Source organism: Danio aesculapii, chromosome 3 (assembly GCF_903798145.1).
Source record: "Danio aesculapii chromosome 3, fDanAes4.1, whole genome shotgun sequence".
In the NCBI taxonomy this organism is placed as follows: domain Eukaryota; kingdom Metazoa; phylum Chordata; class Actinopteri; order Cypriniformes; family Danionidae; genus Danio; species Danio aesculapii.
The window spans coordinates 50,681,879-50,707,123 of NC_079437.1; the positions used below are offsets into that span (position 1 = coordinate 50,681,879).

A 25,245-nucleotide genomic window follows, 5' to 3' on the forward strand; every position below is an offset into this window, starting at 1 on the left:
GAACCCCGGAAACAGTCTGGGTCTGTGCAACAAATGGTTGACTTGGAGTAGTTGGCGGTGAGTTGCGCTGTGGGAGCAGCTTGCAGTGATTTCACCAATTCATTTGTTAGCTGGGTTAAATGAGATAACTGTTGCTGATGTGTGGTTAATACCTGAGCTTGAGCTGTGACTTCGTGGGACAAAACCTGTACGGCTGCGGGATCCATGTTGGGCAAAGTCTTCTGTAACGTGGAGACTGACACGGAGGGATCCATTATGCAGTATTTATTAGTCAGTCAAACACAAACATCCAATACGCACTAAAGTGCGAACACACATCACCAGTAATCAATAATGGTCTTGGGGCTGGCGGCTGACAGACACCGAGTGATTTACCAGGCGTAGATAACTGGCAGGCGGTGTAGTTCAGAATCTGTTAGACAGACTTGGGTCGAGGGCAGGCAGCGTGGTTCAGAGTCTGTGAATAAAGCAAGGGTTGTGGGCAGGCAGAAGGCAACTCAGAGTCAGAAACAGTCCGGGGTTATTCTCAAAAGATTAGAAAGGAAAGACTGCTCAGTAATGCTGGCCGGAGCTAAACAAGACTTCGCAATGAACTGGTGTTTGAGTGTGGCTTATATAGGAAGCGTGGGTCGTAACTAGATTTAGTTCAGGTGTGTGCACAATCAGTTTAAATGGATGATGTAATGCTTAAAAGTCCGGGGATGGTGACCTCTGCTGGCCAGCGAGGGGAATGACTGGGACCGAGTCGGTAACAACTATCATGATGTCTTCAAATATTCTGTTAGTAAAAAAAGAAAGTATTTAAGACTTTAAAAGTTGAATTATTAAATTAAAATAATAATGAAATTAACAGTCACATTGACAGTGAATAGCTGTTTTTTGATAGTTTGTTATTAAATTACATAATAATAATAATATCTCTCACAGCACATGCAATCTACTTCCATTCTACATGCAGCCTCTCATCTCAGTGCCTCTGTAACTTTATTTAGCCGTGGTTTTGCTTTTACTTTCTCTGAAACGGAGCAACAGAATCTAAAATGAGACCATGAACTGCAAAATGTCACACTGGCATAATTTTGGCATTAGCTATAAATGCATATGAGTCTAAATTTGGGTGAATTTTTTTTCTGCCAAAGTCATTAGGATATGAAGTAAAAATCATGAAGTTTCCTAGTGTAAATATATCCAAAATCATTTTATGATCATTAATATGCCTTGCTAAGTACTTTATTTGAACACATTTAAAGGTGATTTGATTAATATTTAGATTTTTTTCAGATTTACGATTAGTTGTAGCTGGGCCAATTGTATGGGCCAATTTTTATTTTATACAAAGGAAAATTGGCCCATATGACTGGTTTTGTGGTTCATCGTCACAACCCAGGTAGCCCAGATTTGGCATACAGCATGTGAGCCAAACATGGCCCAGGTTTGACAGAGGTGGCACCGTCTTTAAGGCAGCACACAAGACTTGGGCCAGATGTAAAATGTAGTTTTTGGCCCAGATGTTAAAAATTGATATGTGGGCCACTTAAGTTTGGCCTATCTTGACCCAAATTTAAAATACATTTAAATTATTTTTGATTTTCAAGAGTGCACATGCTTGACTATAATAGCAGGTTTGGCATGCTGTCCTGGGAAGGAACCCTAAGCTCAGAGATAGATAAGCCTGGGCAATGGGTATGGGAATGGGTTCCAAAAACAAATGAAGTTTAGGCAGAATATTTATAGTAATTTTGTAATGATCTGATAGGCTAGCTAATGATTAGTGTTAAGGACCAGCTGTAGTCGATCATATCATGTGCTCCTCTAAAAGTTAGTTTGTGAAACTTCACAAAGGGAAACAATTCTACCAATCAGGTCGCTTCAAGAAAAATTATGCCCATATGCGTATTTTTCCCAGCCGTCATTTTAAAAAATGAGCCCTGTAAACATTGCAACATTTTGCTGTGGGCTACAAACTTCGAGCTGTTGCTGCGTTTTCAAAATTCGTATATGGTGTGAAAATCACTTTAATATCATTCAGCTAAGTTTAATGTAAACAATTAAAAGCATATTAGGCATTAAACTAAATCAAAATCTCTTTAAGAGTAATAAGTTTAAGCTTCCTCCTAGGCTTCAGTTAATGGCACCAGGTAAACACCGTGGGGACGCTTCCCTGCTTCAGCCTATCTAACATGGAGAACGATAAACAATGCAGTCCTCTCTAGCACACCCTTGTGTTGTCTGTAATAGTGTTGTAATTTAAAAAATGTCCATTTCCCACTAACATTTAAGCACTGTTGAGCACGTTCTTAAACACCGCTGATTTGCCATAGTATTCACCAGTGCTGAGAAATTACTCCACGAAGCCACGAAGTCAGTCGAGTCATCAGTCAATTGCACTTAGTCGTCTGTGTTTGCATTTATACAGCACACGGCAAAGACGCAATAACCAGGAAAAAAAAGAGTGGCCGCTGACTAACAGCTGATAATTAGAGCGCTTTTTCTCTATTTCTCTATGTAATCTGTTCACAGCTTTTGACAAGCTGTTTTTCTATAGTTTATGACAGAACGGTTCTCATTTGTTCATCTTCTTTTGATATATAGGCTTTTTTAAACCTTTAGGCATCTTAATGTCATGTCCATGGTGTGATTTATGCACGTGATGTATGCACTAGTTTTATATTAGTTTATATTGGTTATGTGGCGGACATTTCTCATTCCTGTTAACATGCTTATATACCTGTGCTATACGACAATATAAAAGATGTTTAAGTCCTTGTGTATGAGATTTACTGTAAGGTTTGGGACTCTGCTGAAGTCTGTTCTGAAAAGAAAGTGTCAGACTTGACGTCTTTCGCCCCGGGTTTTAATGACACGTGACTCGCATTGACAGGTGAAAATCCGATCTACCTGCTTACACTGCAGACACGAGGGCACAGATCCGATTCAATTATAAATTTGTGGCACTTTCTTTTTGCTGATAAGATATACACAGCCAGGTTCACAATTTTCCTGTGTGACTTCAAGCAATACTTCTGGGTTTCTTCCCACCGCAGCCTTGATTTCGTTTTTAAAATGGCAGCCGCTTGAAATCAGTCTATAGCGCAGCTAAAGGGCAATGATTCATTGCAGTTGTGACACACCAACATATCTGGCCCATTTCAGGCCTAGTTATGGGTTATTAACTTGGCTAAGTCTTGGCTCACAAATGATGCAGATATAGTCCACGGGTCTCCACATAGCTAAATTTGTCTGACACACACAATAAGCTTTTACTTGACCCATATGCTGCAGTGAATTACAGTGTATGACTGGACCAAGTCTAGTATCCAGACTAGGGATAGACATGGACGATATCTGGGCCAAGTCTCAGCCAAATTCATTCTCGAAGCGACCTGATTGGTAGGGTTGTTTTTCTTTACTCAAAAATAATTCAAATGTATTTTAAATGTGGGTCAAGATAGGCCAAACTTACGTGGCCCACATATCAGTTTTTTAACATCCGGGCCAAATCCTAGACTTCTGGCCTATTTCTTGTGCGCCACTTCAAAGACGGTGCCTCCTCTGCCAAACCTATGGCATGTTTGGACCACATGCTGAATGCCAGTGCCGGATGAATGTCTGCTTTGCCAGCTTCATGCCAAATCTGGGCCAGAAATCTTTGCTACCTGGGAAATTAGCTTAAGGAACAGAAAAGTTAATTGCTGTTATTTAAAATACAGCCAATAAAAACATGTGACCAATGTTCCACAGATTAGCTAAACATACACAACTAAATAGACTTATGCATGCCAAATGTCATCGTTCTACCTCTGAGTTATTTAAAAAAAATGTGTGACATGTGAATAGGAAGCTGTGGCCGAGAGCAACTGCACAAAATAGACGAGAGTGTGAATTGGTGGGCCAGTTGCATGGTCATAAAAAGGTCTTATGCAGATTCCACCTACAATCCACCTAAACACAACATAAAATATCGCTGTTAGCTTTTTTTTTTGCATTGCACAATTGTTTCTTCTCATATTTGATTGCACGTTTTCCCTCACCCACATCATTTCTTGAGCGTGCAGTTTTGGCTTTAACCATCACTTGTGAGACAGCACTAACAGGTACAGTTTTGTTTCCAGATACTGAAAGTGGTCTGACATGTTTTTTTCTTTTCTCACTTGCACCGTCCGCCCACCCGAGGGCTTTATGAGTGATGGTTATCTCTCGGTCTCATTGTGTTGCAGTGGGTCTTTTCACACTACTTTAGATGTGCAGTTGTCATTTCTGCATTGGTCAAAGACGCTGCGTATATGGCTTCAGGTAAAGTGTCGTATCCTTCAGTTTTCGTGGTGGACGGACACATGAGACCCCCTCCGTTACCCCCCAAGCCGGCCAGTCGACATCGGCGGGAGGCCATCCAGACTTTGCTGTTCATCCTTGTGACTTTGGCTCTGTTTGGCATGGCTGTGGAAGCTTGCTTCATCTACCGTCTGTACTCAGTCAAAGAAACTATTGTAAGTACCATTCGGTGCAACTTTTACTTTCTTTTAGCATCAGCACTATCAGCTCATCTCAGAAGTTTCTGACTCTCTTTTCTGTTACACAATGAATGTGGATGATAGTAATTGGAGGTTGGCTTAATCGGGTGCAGTCTAACAGTTTCAATTATCTAAAACAAGAAGATTCAGACGGCTGAAAGGAACTAAAATTAAAAATTGAACAAGATTTCAAATGAAGGTATTTCTTTTGAATCATTTGATGATTAAATGATCAGTTTCCACAAAGATGTTGATAATAGTAAGATATTCTTTATGATTTATTTTAAAGGATAATGTGATAGCAGGAAGAAATCTCATTTTACAGTGTATTAACAAATAAAACGACTTTGTTATTATAAATTGATAAAACATTTTACAGAATTGCAGTATTTTACTGAATTTTTGATTAGTGAATGGAACGTAATAGATGATTAATAATCGGGACAACTTTTGAAAATAAACATTGGTACTAACTACATTTGAACAAAACATATTTATTAAATGGATATATTTCAAGTGCCATCTAAAATTTCCAAAGTAAATGAGCGTTATTCCTTTGTTTTTGTTGAGTTATTTAACTTTGAAGACTATGAAAAGAATGTATTCTTTGCCATAAATGTGAAATCGCGAAACCTACACACAGGAGCCTGATAAAAATGCTCATTTTAGAAGAAAATTTCAGAGACAGCATTTAGAGGTTTTTGCACTTCTCTTAATTCTTATACTCATTTATTCTTAATTCTCTTATACTCATACTCATACATATATTCTCATACTCTTCTTTTATTTACCCAAATATTTAGTCACCGAACATCTTTAGAAATAGAAAGGTAGTACATTTTAATTCATGTGAAATATTGCAAAAAAAATTATAATAATAAATAAATTCCAATAAAATATATATTTTTCAATATATTTTAGTTTCTCTTGATTTTTTCCTCTTTTTTTTATATTGTTCTCTAACATAAACTTGGGCTACTTTTTTGGACTGTTATAATAAGTTATTTTATTAGATTAGTTCCAGATTTGAGTTCAGTACTGAGAAATCTAATGTATCTAAAATCTAAAAAAATATTTAAAAGAGATTTGTGAGGGCTGTATTCATTTATGCTGAGCACTGTATATACTTAAACTTTAAAGAGTAACACTTTAGCTTAAGTACCAATTCTCACTACCATTCTCATTAACATTACTTGCCTACAAATGTAGTGCAAGTTGAGTAAAATTTTTGTTGTAAATATTACTCAACGTATGAGTAGACCTTTCAAAAGTACTCAAGAATAGTGAGTAGTAAGTATTACGCTGTAAAAAGCTGATGCATTTACGTGTAATTTGTGGATGTGTGTAAACGTGACATTATGTAGTGCATTTAGTTATTGTCCAGCAGACACACAACATCATATGGCGTTAATATTAGGTTAGATTTAGGTCGTGACATCAGGTTAACAAAATTTAATGTCTAGCCATCATCTATGAACAATGTTATTTTGACGTCCAATAACGACTTGAAATGACATTGATATTTGGTTTATTTTAGTTTGCGTTAGAAAGTGACTAAAATTTAACGTCAAGCCAACATCTTAAACCAACCTCATATTGACGTCAAATTCTGACATTTATTCGTCTGGTATAACAACCAAAATCCAATGTCTGATACACGTCATAGTGGTAACGTCCACACAATATCAAGCTGTAACATCGTTAGACGTTGATATTTGGTTGATTTTAGCTTGGACATTGGACATTGACGTCGGCCTGATGTTGGGTTCTGATGTCAGCATCAATCTGACACCATGTTGACGTCTTGTGTCTAAGGTGTGTTTAAGGGCATTTAGGTCATCATACAGTAAACATCCATCATCTTCTGATCAGTGACATGCATCTAAACAGTCTCTAGGTCAATGCGTGTAAAGATTTTGAACATCATCTTGGACACTTTTAATGTTTGTTGAAATTTTAAATCGCCCATGTCTTGAGGTAGTTCATTATGGTGCGATTTACTTTATTGTATGCGATTTGATTGGACAGGATTTACAGGACTGAATTTTCTAATCCCTGTAGAGATGAAAAAATAAAGTAGTGACTGCAGGTTGAAGAAAAGTAGTGGAGTAAAAGTACCGATACTGCACTAAAAAATGTACTCAAGGGAAAGTAAAAGTACTAAAACTACTTAGTAAATTACAATTCCTGAGAAAAAACTACTCAATTACAGTAATTTGAGTACTTGTTTTTGTTACTTTACACCACTGCCATTAACTAGTAATGGTTTCATGCATTTAGTCTGGTTAATAGTGTCCTTTTTATTGTACAGGTTTTAGTTGTTGTTTTTTCTTGAAAATTGTAATTGAATATGCAGCAAGTTGGCAGTGGGCAAATAACTTGCATGTAAAATTTTAATAGAAACAGAACATTTAGCATTCTAACTCAAAACAACCGCCACACATTAGTTGCCCCAACAGGCTACTGTGTATTAAAAAGGTAAAAAAGCTTATATTCAATTCAACTCAACTCAATTCATGTTTATTTCTATAACACTTTTACAAAGTAGATTGTGTCAAAGCAGCTTAACATAGAAGTTCTAGTAAAGTGAAACTGTGTCAGTCCAGATTTCAGAGTTGAAGTTTAGTTTAGTTCAGTGTGGTTTAATTTTAACTTTTGAAAGTCCAAACACTGAAGAGCAAATCCATCGATGCGCAGTTATACAAGTCCTAAAACCAAGCCATGGTTGGTTAAAAGATTACAAAATAACATACAAAAATCCAGAATCAACGAGTCCAAGTAAAACACATACTGCTCTCCACAATAATGATGTCTACACTGTAAAAACCAACAGTCAACTTTATTAAATGATTGTAGTTAACTCAAAAGTTAATTCTACCCATTTGAAAAGAGTTTTGAACTCAGTCTTGAAGGTAGTGAGATAATTAAATTTCTCATTACTTCAACTTAAATTGAGTAAGTTCACAGTACTCAAATAGATTATTTTTTTTAACTCAAATGGTTTGTAGCAATCGGTTTCCTCAAACGGTTTGAGTTGCCTTAACTTATTTAGGTTTTACAGTACTCAGTTGGTCTGAGTTCTCTTCATTTATTGGGTTTTACTGTGTTCAAATTGCTTCATTTACTCAAATGGATTCAGTTCACTGTACTCATTAGTATTAGTTTTGAACATAACTGGATTGTTGCAATCGGTTTCCTCGAATAGTTTGAGTTACCTTAACTTTTTGGGTTTTACAGTGTAACAAAATTAATGTTTTCACTAAATATCAATGAGAACCTTTGAAGATATTTGACAGAAATAAAGTCAAACAGGTTAGCAATAAGTGAAACTACTGATGCTGTTTGTGCAGTTGTTTAATGATCCCTATGAGCAGAGATTGAGAGAGATACCATCAGTTTTATTTCAATTGAGTTAATCTAAGGACAGGCTTCACAGGTATTTTTTAAACAATTAAATTTCCCTCCATTAAAAAATGTTAAAAAAATCACAGAGGCACTTTTTAATTTCTTCACTCTGACAAAAGTCTTCAATCGTTTTGGTTACCTGATACTGCAATTTTGAGTGTACTGGCAGCGAAACCTTATATAAAAAGCTGCGGGTTTGAAAATTCCCCTGTTTGTGTGGACAGCAGAGCCTAACGCTGTGACTGAAGTCAGTTTTGTGTTTTTCTTCAGTGATTGTTAACAGAAGGAGTTTTTAATTAACAGAAGGATAATTAATGTTCACTCAACACTTTAACTCTGGTCCAGTGTTATTTTAACTCTCTTTGTGGAAGTGGGACCAAATTACTGAAAAGTACATTTTACTGTGAGAATTTTGTATCAAATTGTGAATCAAAAAAAGTTTACTTTGCAGTAAAGATATCAGTTAAAGGGTTAAGTTATTTTTAGATGGAATATTATGAAAGCAAAAAAAAAAAAAAAAAAAAAACATTAAACAATAAATCAATAAACTTGATTTATTAATTTTTTAACACAGTATACCCCAATTTCCCATGGATTATACTTACAAGGTATTTGCAACTAGTTGGCAAAGTATACAAAAAAGGATACCTCTATAGAACTCATGTAGGATTTGTTTTGTTTGGATGATTCTAGACACCTTCATGGTTAGTTTATGAAGAAATACATACAGTTGAAGTCAGAATTATTACACCTCCCCCCTTTGAATTTTTTTTTCTTTTTTAAATATTTCCCAAATCATGTTTAGCAGAGCAAAGAAATTTTCACAGTATTTCCTATAATATTTTTTTTCTTCTGGAGAAAGTCTTATTTGTTTTATTTTAGCTAGAATAAAAGCAGTTTTAAATTTTTAACAGCCATTTTAAGGTCAAAATTATTAGCTTAAATTTATTTTTTATTTTTTTTAAGTCTACAGAATAACTTATAATAACTTGCCTAATTACCATAACTTGCCTAGTTAACCTAATTAACCAAGCCTTTAAATGTCAAGATACAAGTGTCTTGAAAAATATCTAGTAAAATATTATTTACTGTCATCATAGTAAAGATAAAATAAATCAGTTATTAGAAATGAGTTATTAAAACTATTATGTTTAGAAATGTGTTGAAAAAATCTTCTCTCCGTTAAACAGAAATTAGGGAAAAAATAAACAGGGGGGCTAATGATACTGACTTCAACTGTAAGTAAATTTGTATATATATATTTAGTAACATGAACATTGCCTTTATTTAGGAGGGTTTATCTTCATTTTGCATCATGGAATTAGTGGTAGGAAGTGGTTCTGTCATGTGCCAGAAAGGAAATCAATTATATTTGCTTGTTGGCTTGCACGGCACTGAGAAATTAAACATGGATTACATGTAATAATAAAATGACTTATTAAAGAAAAATTGTACTATTAACTTTGAAGTTGCCAGTGGGCTTAAATGGGCTAAGTTTCTGACTGTTTATTAGTACTTATAAAGTACATATTCTGCATGATTTTGTTCTACAGTACATCACTAATCCTTCCCAATACCTAACCCCATCAGTTAGCTTAATAATTATTAATAAGCCACAAATTAGGAGTTTATTGAGACAAAAGTATTAACATTTTGTTAATAGTGGTTTGTTATTTTATTAACTTAAAATAAAGTGTGACAATTTAACATTATATTCTTTACATTAATGAAATTCTAAAAAAAACAAGTAAAAAAAACATTCTTGTGTTTGTGTATTGTAGTTTACCTTTTTACTAGTTTTGTTAATTTCTTAAGTGGATTCTCCAAATACCAAGAAAGACTTATGAAATCTAGAAACAAAATCATATTTTTACTATTTATTGCTGATAAATTAGGAAGTCACTGTACAAATATGTTAAGTAACATGTTATATTATGTGATCGACAGTTTTTTGTCTATTTATGAATTATTTAATAGACCATAGACATAATTTTATTATTTAATACAGTCGAATATTATTTATTCAGTTGTATCATGGGCAGTGGTGGATAGAGTACTTAAAAATCATACTTAAGTAAAAGTACCATTACTTGCTTAAAAATGTAGTGCAAGTAGAGTAAAAGTATCGGTAGAGTAGAATAGAGTAGGGTAGACCTTTCAAAAGTACTCAAAAGTAGTGAGTATTACGCTGTAAAAAAGCTGATGCATTTACATTTCATTTGTGAATATGTGTAAACGTAACATTCTGTAGTGCATTTAGTTTTTGTCCTGCAGGCACACAACGTCATAAGACATTAATATTAGGTAAGATTTAGGCCGTGACATCAGGTGACCAAAATTCAATGTCTAGCCAGTGTCTAAGGACAATGTTATTTTGACATCCAATGATGACGTCAAATGACATTGCTATTTGGTTGATTTTAGGTTGTGTTAAAAAATGTGACCAAAATCCAACACTGAGCCAACATCTTAAACCAACTACAAATACTGACATTTATTCATCAAGTATAGCAACCGAAATCCAACGTCTGATAGATCCAACTGCACTAAAAATGTACTCAAGGGAAAGTAAAAGTACACATTTTTAAAACTAATTAGCAAATTACAATTTCTGAGAAAAACTTAATTACAGTAATTTGAGTATTTGTAACGTGTTACTTTACACCACTGATCATGGGATGTTTATCTCTGCTCTGTCAACTCTTGATGTTGAAAATTTCACTCTGCACTTTAACAGTGTGACTTCTATTGACATTTTCATATAGTTTTAAACATTATACAGAATAAGAAATAATATAAAGACAAATAAGTCTGTAAAATGACAGAAAAAGTACTGGCAGTTTATTACCAGGTTTATGTACCAACATTTACAACAACAAAAACAGACAATATATCACTTCAACCATTAAAAATGTTAATAAAAGCCACTTTTTCAAACTTTTCAATATCAAACACTGTTGGCAGAAGATTACGGTTCCCTAATGCAATTCAAAAGCATAATAAACACAAAATACAAAATACGGAACTGTTAGTTTATGGGTATTTTTGACAGTGCAAATAAAGTAATTTAAATCAATACGTGTATAGTTTTCGCTCTGTAGATAGAAGTTCAGTAAGAGTTTCAGTCAGACCCCTCTTTACCAGAAGTCTGCAGAAATGCAATTGGACAGACCCACTTGAGCTCAAACCACATGTCGTGCTGTGGTTACCTGACCCCTGCCTAGCAAACACAACCATGAGCATAATATAGGTCTCAACCAACCTGTTCCTGCAAATTAAGATAACTAGAAGAAGCATTTCTTTTGATTTGAATGATAACCAAATGCAAGTAGCCACACAACAAACATCACTTGCATGCTATTAACTGTTACATGCACACAGCTTTACAACCAAGCAGCCATGCTGTTAAAAAAAATCAAAAAGCAGCCATGCTGTCAAACTGACTAAAGATATTTAGTTAAACTTGGTATAGCTGCAAAAAAGAAACCTGCACATCCCTGAGAACAAAAAGTAGCACAAATGGATTTACTATTTAAACAACGTGGCACAAAACGTGAAATCTAGGGTTGCATTGGTCTGAAAATTGCAACAAATCACACTAAACACGCCTTGCGTCTTTTTGCAACGGGTGTATGGTAGAGCCCAACCAAGCCACTTAAAGACTCAAAAAAAAAAAAACCCAAAAAATGAACACACATATGATTGTCCTTGCAGATACTGACAGATGAACCACAGACTGCCATGAGCAAACAAGGTAAGGATCGCTCTACCAGCCTGTGTTTTCCAGTATTGTTTGAAGCATTACTGTATGCATGGTATATGAACTACATATGCCTTTACTAACCTTTTTTCAATAATATCATAGACAAAGTTGTTGCAGAACCTAAAAAAAATCGTCTTGGAGAAATGAAGCCATCAAAACCAATGGGACAACTGACCAGTAAGTTCACAGGTGTTTTGTTTTTGTTTTAGACATTGGGATTAATTTAATTGCCATCACTAAAAACCAACATTCCAAAATCTTTTCAGTATTAAGCCATGGTCACACCACAGTTTTCGACCCATAGACTTACATTTATACTCATGTTGTTGCTAGAAGGGATACAGCTGAGGCCGGAAGTTAATTCATTCATTCATTTGTTCTATTGGCTTAGTCCTTTTATTCATCAGGGGGTCGCCAATGAACTGTCAACTTATCTAGCATATGTTTTACACAGCAGGTACCTTTGCAGCCAGAAGTTAATGAGAATTATTTATATTCATTCATTCATTCATTATTTTTTTTCAGCTTAGTCCCTATATTAATCTGGGGTTGCCACAGTGGAATGAAGCGGCAACTGATCCAGCATATGTTTTATGCAGCGGGTGCCCTTCAAGCCGCAACCCATCTTTGGGAAACATCCATACACGCTCACTCACGCTCATACACTACGGACAATTTAGCCTTCCCAATTCACCTGTACCACATGTCTTTGGACTGTGGACTGTCTCTACCCCTACCCAACTCTAAACCCAACCATCACAATAATGTAAAAACAGTAATTATATTGAGTATTATTCATATTGTTTATTAAATTACCCATTAAATTGTGTTTTATTAACATCTACCCCTACCCCAACCCCCTAAAAACAGTAGTTATATTGCAGTAGATATATTACCCATTAAATGTGTTTTATTAACGTCTACCCCTACCCCAACTCTAAACCCAACCATCACAATAATGTAAAAACAGTAATTATATTGAGTATTATTAATATTGTTTATTAAATTACCCATTAATTGTGTTTTATTAACACCTACCCCTACCCCAACTCTAAACCTAACCCTCACAATAATGTAAAAACAGTAATTATATTGAGTATTATTAATATTGTTTATTAAATTACCCATTAATTGTGTTTAATCAACGTCTACCCCTACCCACACACTGTAAAAAAATGCTGGGTTCAACATAACCGATTTGTGTTAGGCAAGTAATTAAGTTGACTTCTTAGTTTTTACAAATTTAAGTAGGTTGAACATAAAACAATTAAGTGTTTTACTGTGCTCAAATTGTTTCGTTTACTGAAATGGACTCACAGTACTCATTAGGAATTGTTTTTGAACTTAAATGGTTTGTTGCAATCGGTTTCCTCAAATCGTTTGAGTTACCTTACTTTATTGGGTTTTACAGTGTAGAGATGATGGAACATAGTGATGGATTGTCAGTGAATGGATGAATTATTGGGTAGCTTTACATGGACAAAGAAAAATGAAGACCTGTTTAAAACAATTCACAACCAACAATGCAATATTTAGGTTAATTAAGGACATGTTAAAGTCTTTGAAATTTAAGACATTTTAAAATATTTAAGAAGCCCTGTTCTTGAACATAACACTTCTGACACTGACAATACATAACAAAGAAATGCAATTTTTGACCATTTCAATCTATCACCAGAGATTTCAAAATATAAAGGGGCACTTTAAAAGTTCAGTATGTAAGTTTGACAACCAGTGGTTGAACTAGGTATTGCATGCCTGCTTTAAAACACACAGGAGCAAGTCTGACTATTGAAACTAAAGGCTGATTTAAGTGGTGTTCTAAAGTTTTTGTCCTAACAACACAATTTTAGAAACAACTTATATTCCTTGCAGCTGAACAACAGGATAAACTGACAATGATCGAATGCGAGTTTGAATTCCATTTCACATGGCATTTATTGCCATACTACTAAAAGCAGCAGATGATAGTTCACCTAACATCTGGAAAATATAATAAACCGTTTGAAATTAAACTTCAGGGGCTCTATTTTAATGGTCTAGGCGCAAAGTCTAAAGCGCAGGGCACAAAAGCATTAAGGGCATGTTCGAATTCACTTTTGCTATTTTAAGGACGGAAAAATATGCTCTACGCATGGTCTAACAAGGTTGAGCTTATTCTCTTAATGAGTTATAGGTGTGTTTTGAGAATAAACCAATCAGTCTCATCTCTCATTCCCTTTAAGTGTCAGTCAATGAGCCTAATCCATTCAGCCTTTACTTTCACTTTCTCTCTTTCGTGGATAAAGAAAAATGTTGTACACTCTCCACTGAAGACATCCATTAGTCTACATAATTAATTTTGTTTGTTAAGCGCAAAGATTTGTTTCAAAACTATTTCTAAATTCAGTTCTAATTTCCAGCAAACGAATAAATGAGCAATAATAATGAAGACACGTCCTATGCCCCATATGGTCCAAAACCTGGCAGGTGGACAAATCTAGGCTTGTTTTGAATAAAACAAATATAAAGATGCATATAATAAATAATACTAATGATAATAATAACATTATACAAAAGCAAAAAAAGTCCCCGAGGTGAAGAAGGCATAGAGGTACTCGTTTTTATACTTCTAGAAAATATAAATTTTTGTAATATTTTAATCCTTTAATGCTTTTTCATTTGTAAAGATATATGTGCATTGCTGTACATCCTGCGTGTTTTAAGCAATGTGTAAGCGAGGAACACAACTGACGCGCTCTGCACTGGACTTTGAACCAGCTTTGAGCTGGTCTATTGTGAAGTCTATTTTAGTTCCTTAAATAGCAACACGCCAGCAATGCGTGTTGACACACCTCCTTTTTAGACCAGAATGCCTATTGGCACACATTTGAGCAAAAATGCATTTACTCTTTAAACAGCATGGTGCAAAACGTCAAAATGACACTTGCGTCGAGCTGAAACTAGCAATTAACATTTGCGTTGCGCCTTGAGCTGCATTGCACCAGGTGTATGATAGGGCCCTAGAACTGTGCAAGCCAACACATATTAGGGATTCAGCATGTACATTTAATAATGTTAAAGAGGTTTAATATGTATTAATTCGATTATAAACCTTTCCATTTCGTTGAGTGCAGTGAGTGCTCTATTCTGTGTTTCTGAATGGCTGTATTTAAATTTCTGTCATGTTTCATCTGGTGCAAACAAACAAATTGCTCGTCACTGCATATCTCGTCACGTAACTGTTGTTAGGACACGGGGTTACAATGTAACCTGCTCACCTCATTTTTACATTCGTAATATTTAAATTCTTTTCTAATTAATAACCACCTTGTGTGGAACTCTGAATCTGCGTCCCATTTCGGTCATGGGCACATACTTTGAGAGCCTTCCTGACTGAATGAATCAAATACGCTGTTCTCCACCAAAGCAACTAGGGGTGATGAAATATAATTGGCTAAACTGGCTTGGGTCAGGTAAAATAAGCAAAGCAAAGACAGATGTTCCAGCATGTAACAAACATTTTCAAAGCAGAATATCTGACTTCAGCATTGTTTTTCAGATAAACAAGAATGTTCACTTAGCATGTTTCTTAAATATCTGCAAACATATTATGGTATTTATATGCTTAAGAAGAGTCAAAAACTTACAGCACCTTTAACATAGCAGTGTTTTAATTTTGAACCTACATTTAGCTTAAGTGTTGAAAAATGTGATGTGTGTCTCATTCACGTTTTCTTCTCCTCTATAGCTGGTTTGCGTGTAGATAATGAAGTTGTGCTGTGGCATGAGAATCATGACTCCATCCTTCACTTTATCAAGCACAAATCACTTGAGGGCAAACTCATCATAGAGAAGGAGGGATTCTATTCCGTCTACTCTAAGATCAACTACAAGGAGGAGAGCATCTTATTCACCCACTCTGTCATCCGGAATACGCAGCGATTCGCAGGCGAAGAGATTCTGCTTCTGCAGTCGTCCAGCTTACATCCCAAATTCCCGAGGCCGAGAAGCATCGAAAACAGCTTTCTCAATGGCGTGTTTCACCTCTACAAAGACGATGCAGTCTTTGTCAGGGTAAAAAATTGTACACTTGTGTTGTCAAACTCTGCTGAAAACTACTTTGGGCTGTTTATGATTTAGATGAATTCTAAAGACTGCCTTTTATCATATGAGAGAAGGTTGAAACATTTGATGGGAAATTAAATTTGGTTGCTATATTAAGCTTTCTTTTGGAAGTGTACAAATCTGTCCCTAGACGTAACACCTCGTTTGGCCAATCATCTTTTTCTTATAGAGCCACATGTCTATGCAATACTCTTCCAACAGAATTGATCACATGCACAGACTACAAGATGTTTTCACGCCTGACCAAAAGGTGGTTTTATGGAGCCAGATTAGTCTCAAAAATAACATGTTTACAAAATGAAATTCACACATCCACACTTACAAAATCAAATTTGTAAGCACAATTCATGGATTTACAAGAAAAAATCATAAATATTTTCTCCAAATGAATGTGATTTGCATGTTTATGAATCGTGTTTTGAATTTACAAATTGGATTTGTGTGTTTATGAATTGTGTTTTGAATTTACGAATTAGATTTGTGAATTTTCAAATCATTTTTTTAATTTACAAATTGTACTTTGTGAATGTAAATTGTATTTTGGATCTATGAATTGTATTTTGTAAATGTATTAGTTTTGCGACTGATCTGGCTCCATAGTTTTAGTCAAATAAAATTTGTACACACTGAGTGGTGTGTTTGATTTGACTGTGTTCAGTCTGTATGTGAGTGAGCAGTGTTGGGTGTAAAGTATTACAAGTAACGCAAGTTATGTAATAATATTACTTTTTCAAGTAATGAGTAAAGTAACGCATTACTTTAAAAAATGGTCCGTTTCCACTGAGTGGTATGGTACGGTTCGGTTTGGTATGCTTTTATGGCTGAACGCTATTGGTTTACAGAGATATGTCATTCGCTTACGCAACAAGCCAGAATGAAAACAAAGAACCTGCCATGTTTAAAATACACACAGACGAGCCAAGAGATTACAGCGTAATAATATATATATATATATATATAATAACGAGTTATGGTCGACCCGGGCTCAAACAAACCGTGTCGTCATCTTGATGAACAGCCACAAAGCCAAAAAGAAGAGCAAATTTTACCCTGTGCCCCTTAGTTTTTTACGAGCCAGTCTGAAGTGCGAGCGGTTTCGCTTTCTTGCTTGTGCTCACCTCACGTCTATATCTAAAATAGCTAACTTCTTGAGCTGATGGTAATAATGTGTGCTTGATTATTGATGTGCTTTTGAAACCCGATCCTGTCAGAAACTGACAAACGCGAGAGTGAAGCGCGAAAAAGCAAAGGAGAAGCCAGAAAAAAAAGAGCACATTATTTATTCAGCAAACATGAACAAACTGCCTTGTTTAACTATTATGATCACCTTTTGTACTATTATGAACTCAGAATAATGGAATTACTCTCTAACAGAAGCTACAAGTACTGCTGAAGATTAAAGACACATATGAGAGGTTTGCAATGACTGTGGGCTATATGTTGTTTTTGAATCTAAATAAGGACTAAATGTATGTTTGTGTAGTTTTTCTGTAGTTGGTATCATATCAGAGACTGTAAGGGGCTGTATGTGTTCATATATGTTGCATTTATTTACTTATTTTATATAATTACAGACGTTACAGTAGGCTATTTCGCACTGTCATTGATCTGCAGTTATAATCAAATCATGTTTATAGAAAAGTTACATTTATACAGAAGTATTTATGTGTATAAGGCATCTGTTTTGAGAGAAGTGCTTCTCACATGATATGCAAGCGACCCATACAGCTTTACTGTAGACATTTTCTTGAGTGAAAATGACGTCGACTGAAACTTTCTGTCATACACCACGCCCACCAATAGGGTACCCTTGTAGTGGAAACGCAAGCTTAATAAAGGTGACCCGTACCAACCCGACCCGTACCGTACTGTACCAGTCAGTGGAAACGAGCCAAAAAAGTAATATTATTTGAGTTACTTCTTTAAAAAATGTAACTCGAGTTACTTTTTAACTTAATCAATACTGTTTTAAAAAATCAAGTTGAATCACACTCAAAGAGAACATGAGCTGCCCACAGGAACAGACTAAACTAATAAGACAAAAATACAAAACACGTTAGCAAACACGTTACTTTCAACTTTTATTAATCTTTATATACGGCATGTTTAACATCAAGTTCTCAGAAGGTGACATCTAATGGTATGAAAAACTAACGCAAAAGTAAATCAAAAGTACCGTAATGAATTACTTTCCCTATTCTATAAGTAATGCAACTAGTTACTTTTTTGGGGAGTAACTCAATATTGTGATGCATTACTTTTAAAAGTAACTTTCCCCAACACTGGAGTGAGTCTGTATGTTTTAAATGGCAATTTTATTTCATTTATCTTTTTCTTTTTTTTTTTCTTTGATTGTTTTAAGATTTACCCGTTCAGGGATTGCAGGTGAAAAATAGCAACCTTGCTAAAACCTGGCACAACACATGTTTATTTTTTCAAGGTTAATGTATTTCTGTGCATGTCCCTGTTATAATCAATTAAATAAATAAATAAATAAATAAATTAATTAATTAATTAATTAATTAATTAATTCATTCATTCATTCATTCATTCATTTTTACATCTATAAATAAGCTAAACACTGAAAGAATGATGAAATGAATAGCGCATTTTAGTGGACAAACTTTTCTTGATATTTTGTGCTGAGAGAGTTCATTGTGCAGGATAGATCTTTTTATTCCTAAACATAAAATGGACAAATAATAAGAGTAAAAAAATAAAAAGGTTCAAAAAAGCAGCCTGATCTCAAGAGGAAACGTAACTATTTTACGTTTTGTCAGTTTAGTGTTTAGTTTAGAGTTCAGTCATACGAAAATGTTAGATTTTAAAATGGAGGCATGGCACCCAACCCCATCCCTAAACCCAACCGTCATTGGGTGATAAGCAAAACCTACTAAATTGTACAAATGAGATTGTACAGATTCATATGAATTAGCCACTTAATCAAAAAAATCACGAACTGCCGCGAGATTGTGTTGAAAAAACTCAAAAGCTTTATTCATTTTGCACATAGCAGCTTCTGCTCTCTAGATCTTTTTTTAAAGGATCATAATTTCAAAATAAAGCCACTGAAGTTTATATTTTCATAAGATTTTAGTTTAGTAAAAGTAGTATTAGTAAGTTGTGTGCATTGAATATAAGGTGTTTTATGATAATAATTATTGTAATAAAACTGTTTTGAACCAGAAATGTTAAATTTTGTATGGTATGTGTATTGATTATTATTTTAAATTTCAATGGTGAAATCATCTAATTATGCAACTGGTGTTTAAATACATGTTCTTAAAAATGAACATGACCTTTTTGTCCATTACATTGCTTCATACTGTAATATTGCAGCTTCTTTTGAATGTTGCTTTGCATGTCATAAATATATTTTTAATCTTTCCTAAATATGTCATTACAAATATTTAATTAAATTATATGTATTGTTATGATTGTATTTCTGATACACTTTTTCTGAGTTGTGTATAAAACAATGATTATTGGAGCATGTTTTCTAATAAATAAAGCCTATTTTGCTCTACTTCACAAGTTTGTTTCATATTCACTTGCATTTTGTTTGCAATTATTTAATGTTACTAGTTACTAGTAATTATAATTATCGTGGAAACAACACCAACCAAAACCAACTAATTTAATCAGTGAGGTTTGAAATATCTTAGGCCACTTTGAAAATGCTTATTAAAGTTGCAATGAAGCAGAAGATTCTATGGTAAAATGCATTCAAGTGAAACATCTGTTATTATAAACAATATTAATAATTATTGAGATGTGGGGATTGTGCTTTAAAAAAATGAATGTGAGTTTGCAGTCTGTGTAAGGCTTGGGCTTAAAGAAAGAATTCAGTTTTATAAATAGACTCATTTTACACCTTTCCTAGAGTTAAACAATTGGCTTTTACCATTTTTAATCCATTCAGACGATCTGGTTGGAACATTTTTAGCTTCATTTCTCATAGATCATTGAATCAGATTAGAACATTAGCATTTCGCTTAAAAATGACCAAATGTTTGTAATTTTTCCATTTAAAGGCCACCTGTAATCTTTTGGAAGCTGAACAGAAATGTGGGTAGGCATATTGTGTCCACAGTTAAATTGGAGTGATATAAACACAAGAAGTCCTTTTTTTAATTACCTGATGTTAAAATAGGATCCAAGTATCAGCACTTTTGAGGCCCACCGCATCGTGACATAGAGTGCAAGCCAGTTCACCTGTCACAGAAACAGTGAAGGTGGACTCATCAGAGAACAATACATGTTTCACATTGTCCACAGCCCAAGATTTTCGCTGCTGGCACCATTGAAACTGCTGTTTGGGATTGGTATTAGTGACCAAAGGTTTGGCTATAACAGTCCGGCTATGTATATTGACCCTGTGGATCTTCCAATTAACAGGTTTTGTGTAAAGAGGAGAATTGAGAAGCACATTTAATTCTGCAGAAAATTGAGCAGCTGTGTATATGTTTTGGATACAATCCAGGTTAGCACCCGGACATCCTTTTCAGACAGCTTCCTATTGTATTTACAGTAGCTCCTGTTGGATGTGATTTATCCTTCTTGGTGGTATGCTGACATTAGCTTTGATACCGTGGCTCTTGATACAGTACATCACAAAGACTTGAATTTGTCCTTCAACAACAATTTGTCCTCTTTTAAACTCTGATATGTTATCAGACATAATTTTGTGCACATAATGTTGTAATATTTTAAGCAAAACTATGCTATTAGTCTGCTAATTAAACCTACACACTCTGTGGTTACTGGTGGAATGTGCAATCAATGAAGATAGGCTACCAGACTGGTCAAATTTAGCTTCCAACACTAAATTGGCCAGTGTTTCAGTTTCTTTCGAAAAAAGATTGGGCGATCAAAAAATATCGGCGTTAATCTATTCTCAAAGTTGGTTTGTGAGCTGGGTTTATTCTACGAAATCAATGATGACTTTCACCTTGATATTTTAGCGTGAATGTATATGTGGCCAAATTGAACTGTAGGTGGCGAGAATGAGTCTTTCGAACCTGTGTGTATTCCTACTGTGAAATGATCACATCAATCGTGCTAACATGGATGCAGTTCACTAGAGTGAATCTGATTAATTTTAGATCCCCATCTAACAATCTGGAACTTATGCGTTCGAGTAAAACATTTACAGATAAAATATACCTGGTGGTTTATAAAATGAATGACGGTAAATGAAAGTCAAACCGGTGAGCCGTCTGACAAAAAGTGCCCTTCTATATCAAATCAGCAGGATGGCCATCTGGATCTTTCACTTACTTTGAAGACACTACTGACTACGTTTACATGAACATCTGTAATCTAGTTATTTGCCTTAATAGACTATAATATAATTAAGGTGTTTGCGTGAAGTGCTTTTATGTAAGTGTTTCCTGCAATTTTGGGTGACTTTGGGTGACTACAGTTCGACAGTTGCACCTTCACTTATGAACATTTCATTCATGCCCCCGTGACAAACTGGGGTATTAGACACAAATAAGCAGTAAAGACTGGTGAGAGTGTTATGGAATTTAATCACGCACGCAGATTGGAAAGAAAAAAACTTCCACATTTCACGATGTGAGTGTGCGTGCGCGGTCCTTTACTGATAGCCGAGTGTGTGGATCTTGTCAGAAAAAGTGGCGAAAAGTCGGTAATAGTTTGATTGCGGTGTTTACTTCAATAATGCCACTAATATATGTCTACGTCACGTCTTAATTCCATTTCTCTTTAGTTCAGTTATGACTTCAGTCGGATTAAGGTAATCAAAAATTGCTGTTTCGAGTTTATGTAGGCCTACAGTTCAAAATTTATGTTTTACTGAATAAACAGTTAGTAAACACAAGAACATCTTATTGAACATACTTTATTTTCATCACCAATTTTCATAGTAGAACAGTTTCTCAAGCAGTTTTTGGAGATATTCTTAGTTATTATTTGGGTAGCACACATATTCTGAATGCCTTCGGCAGAATTCAAATGAGACATTTTAATCTAGATTAATCTAGATTAATTCCAAGACTCTAAGATTAATCTAGATAAAAAAAAATTATATGCCCACCTATAATATATATATATATATATATATATATATATATATATATATATATATATATATATATATATATAATTACCCAAACATGGCAACTGTGAAAGACACTAAAAGAAATTAGGCATACATCACTAATCAAAGGCAAACAGAGAAGTCTGACATTTTCAGTAGTAATATTTTTATTAACAACTTTTTGATTAAACTTAAAACGATCAACTGATATATCATCAAACCTGTCAATCCTACTGTTTTTCCTGTGATTCTCCTGTATTTTACAGTTCTGTCCTGCTATTATCCCGTAAAAGTATTTTCCCAAATTTTTCCGTATTTACAATCTTTCTATGAAGGGTGGCAATACTATGCATAACCCATACCAACGAACCATCAGGGGACACCTCTGGCTCTTTAATGTGAGCCTGTTTTGTGCTTTTGTTTTATTTAGTCATAAAAACACTTTGAAATAAATAAAAAAAATGGCGGGATTCCCTTTCCTTTTCATTACAGGTGCCCTCACCCCTATATGCAATCTTCAAAACAGTCATATAGCGGTGCGTGACTGTCAGCTAATGCGCTCCATAGTGATAAATAGACGCTGTTTCCCACACGGGTTTTGTGCATGCAATTTGAAGCGGAGCGAAAGTCTTGGCTTTGGGTGCGTGCTTGAACAGACACATAATACAAATAATAAAAATAATAACATCTAAAGATGTTGTGAGTTTTTTTTTTTTTTTTCAAACAAAACTAACTTTGTTAGGAAAAGCAATCGAATGATTTCATTATAAAGTTATTTTCACATCCCAATGTTGACAGGTATGTATCATTCTTCTTAAATTTGGTTAGATGTACTGAACTTCTACATCGTGCCAGTTTTAAAGTTACAAAGAAGCAAACAAAGACTCACTGCACCATCAAAACAATCCAATATTTGTGTAGACCAAAAATAAAGATCCTAAAGAATAAAATAACTGAAAAAGTCAACACTGTTTAGACTTTAAAGTTGCACAAGTAAACACTTGTTGGTCACACTTTATTTTGATGGTCCATTTGTTGAATATAAGTTACATTGTATCTACATGCCAACTAATTCTCATTAGATTAGACTGTTAGGTTGGGGTTAGGGTTAGGGTTAGTGTAAGTTGACATGTACTTGCAAAGTTTCTAGTTAGTTAAATGTCTGTTAAAGTAGCAGTATCAACAGATATTAAGCAGACAGTCTACTAATACTCAAATGGGCCATCAAAATAGTGTTACCCACATGTATTCTGATACACCAGCATTAATATAAATAAGTGCAAAATAAATGACTTTTCTAATTTCAAAGTGGCATATGTTCATGTATTTGAGTCTGCGTGGAGGGAAATAGTTTATTTAAAATTTCCTCTGTGCATTCAGCAACTAAAGCTACTTTTTAAACATTTTACAGTTGTGTTATTTCTCTTTAAACACAAACAAATTGAGAATCAGAATACGAACCTTAACAATGGTGACAAATTTCTTGCTGCAGTGCATGCTGTCAGTCACAATTGAGTTTTATATGATGCAAAAGTGTCACTGTTGTTGAGAATCATAAATATACAACATTAACAACTGTTATACAACATGCAGTACTTTACTTTAGTCATTCAACCCAAGTTCCGCAATGCTGTGGTTTGACCTTTCCTGTGACACGTTAATTTGAGATTTTTTTTTTTTTGCAATTCACAATGCATACATTTTCTGACTCAGCCTCCGACCTCCATGGCTGCGGGAGTTGTGAGTCACTTGTCTATGGAGATGCGACCTGCTCAAATGTGCCACATGACTTAAACCAGCCAAACATTTCTGAAACATTTCATTTTTGGAGAAACGCTTGGCTTTGTTTCAGACTGCCCAACAAGCACGCAGATGCATTTATCAATTGAATCTGGTCTCTTTTTATTTGATCTTATTCTAAGAAGCCTTTCTTAGTGAACGCCCACGCCGTTGTGTATTCTTAGCAGAGCTAGTAAACTGCAGAGGAAGTGGGGGTGGGGGACAACACTGCACTCACAGGTATGAGAACACAAGCCGTTTCGCTGACTCAGATCTGTCTGCCTGAGGACTCGAGCTCCTCTGTCAAGTTTGGTGGAAGATTCCTATCAACACATGGACCATATCACACTTTACACGTAGTTGTTGGCTCAAGCTTTCATGATGTTATATCAGGAGAGTGTTGTGGTTATAATGCATGAGTTTGATATTTGAGGACTTGATGTTAGGCACTGATTTTGAATGGAAAGTGGTTTTTGTGTATTCACACCATAGTTTTTGATAGGTTGTGTTTGGTTCCTCGTGGGTGTTTATGGTCTATTGTATGTTCACATTTAACAAAAACAACTGAAAGTATTTTGCCTGGATTTTCCTACCCTTTCAGTTTCCACTATAGCTTTAAAGCGTGTGAAGAGGCTTTGTTTCACATACACAGAAGACTGAGATCAGAAGTCTTATGAACTTTAAGGCTAACGTGAATGAAAGCACATTGATGAATAAGATTAAAATTACATATCAAGCTACTTATCATTTCACCATTGTTGTATGAAACCAGAGTGGTCACCTTGATGTTAAAACAACATCAAAAAACATATTTAATGTGTCAAAAACAAATAAAAAACATGTCAAAATTGCAAATTCATCTTTATTTCTATAGCACTTGTACAATGTAGATTGTGTTGGATTAACATAGAAGTTCTAGTAAATTTAAGCTGTGCCAGTTCAGTATTCAGATTAAAATTTAAGAGGTGCGTTTCCGAAAACCATCGTTAGCCAACTAAGGTCGCAAGTTCCGTCATTACAAACATAGTTCATTGATTCGTCGTTTTCCAAATCTGTCGTTCCAATGAACATTTGCAAACTATACTCAAGTATTTTTTCCATGTATTAAATAAAACTGCCACTTTTTAAATTCAAAATGGCATAAACATAAACATATAAAAAAATTTACAAGCTAATTTACATATTTCACTATCATAATATAAGTCATAATAGGAAATCATTTTTAAAATGATACAACACATGATGTTTCACTCTGATACTCAGTTAAAATGAGTACATTCACTGAGTGGTTCTGTCACTGTGTTTAATCCTGTGCATGAATGTATGATATACTTAATGCCACATGCACTGTAATGTGTTTTATAATCATAGTTAATATTTAAATCGTTAAGAGGTGCATTTTTGCTGGAGGAAACCGTTGTGATGATGAGGGAAGTGCCGAAGAAATATAAGATGGGGAAACCCAATTGGTACATGTTAAACAAGTGTTTCTATAGCAATAAACCGCAAATAATAAATACACACCTTCTGCTCTTTACTCTGCACAGCTGTGGTTTGCTGATTAAATAAAAAACGAGTTTAAAACAGAGGAGCGGAAGTCTGCCGCTGTTTTCATA

General features: G+C 34.7%; 1 protein-coding gene across 1 annotated transcript; it reads left to right on the plus strand.

The window, feature by feature from the left end:
* Positions 1-4,223: 4,223 nt before the first annotated feature.
* Positions 4,224-17,832, plus strand: tnfsf14 (TNF superfamily member 14). The gene is made up of 4 exons (XM_056452276.1): positions 4,224-4,487; positions 11,631-11,670; positions 11,782-11,856; positions 15,410-17,832. The coding sequence occupies exons 1-4, from the start codon at positions 4,284-4,286 to the stop codon at positions 15,799-15,801; spliced, it is 711 nt and encodes a 236-aa protein (XP_056308251.1). The 5' UTR covers positions 4,224-4,283; the 3' UTR covers positions 15,802-17,832.
* The last annotated feature ends 7,413 nt before the right edge of the window (positions 17,833-25,245 follow it).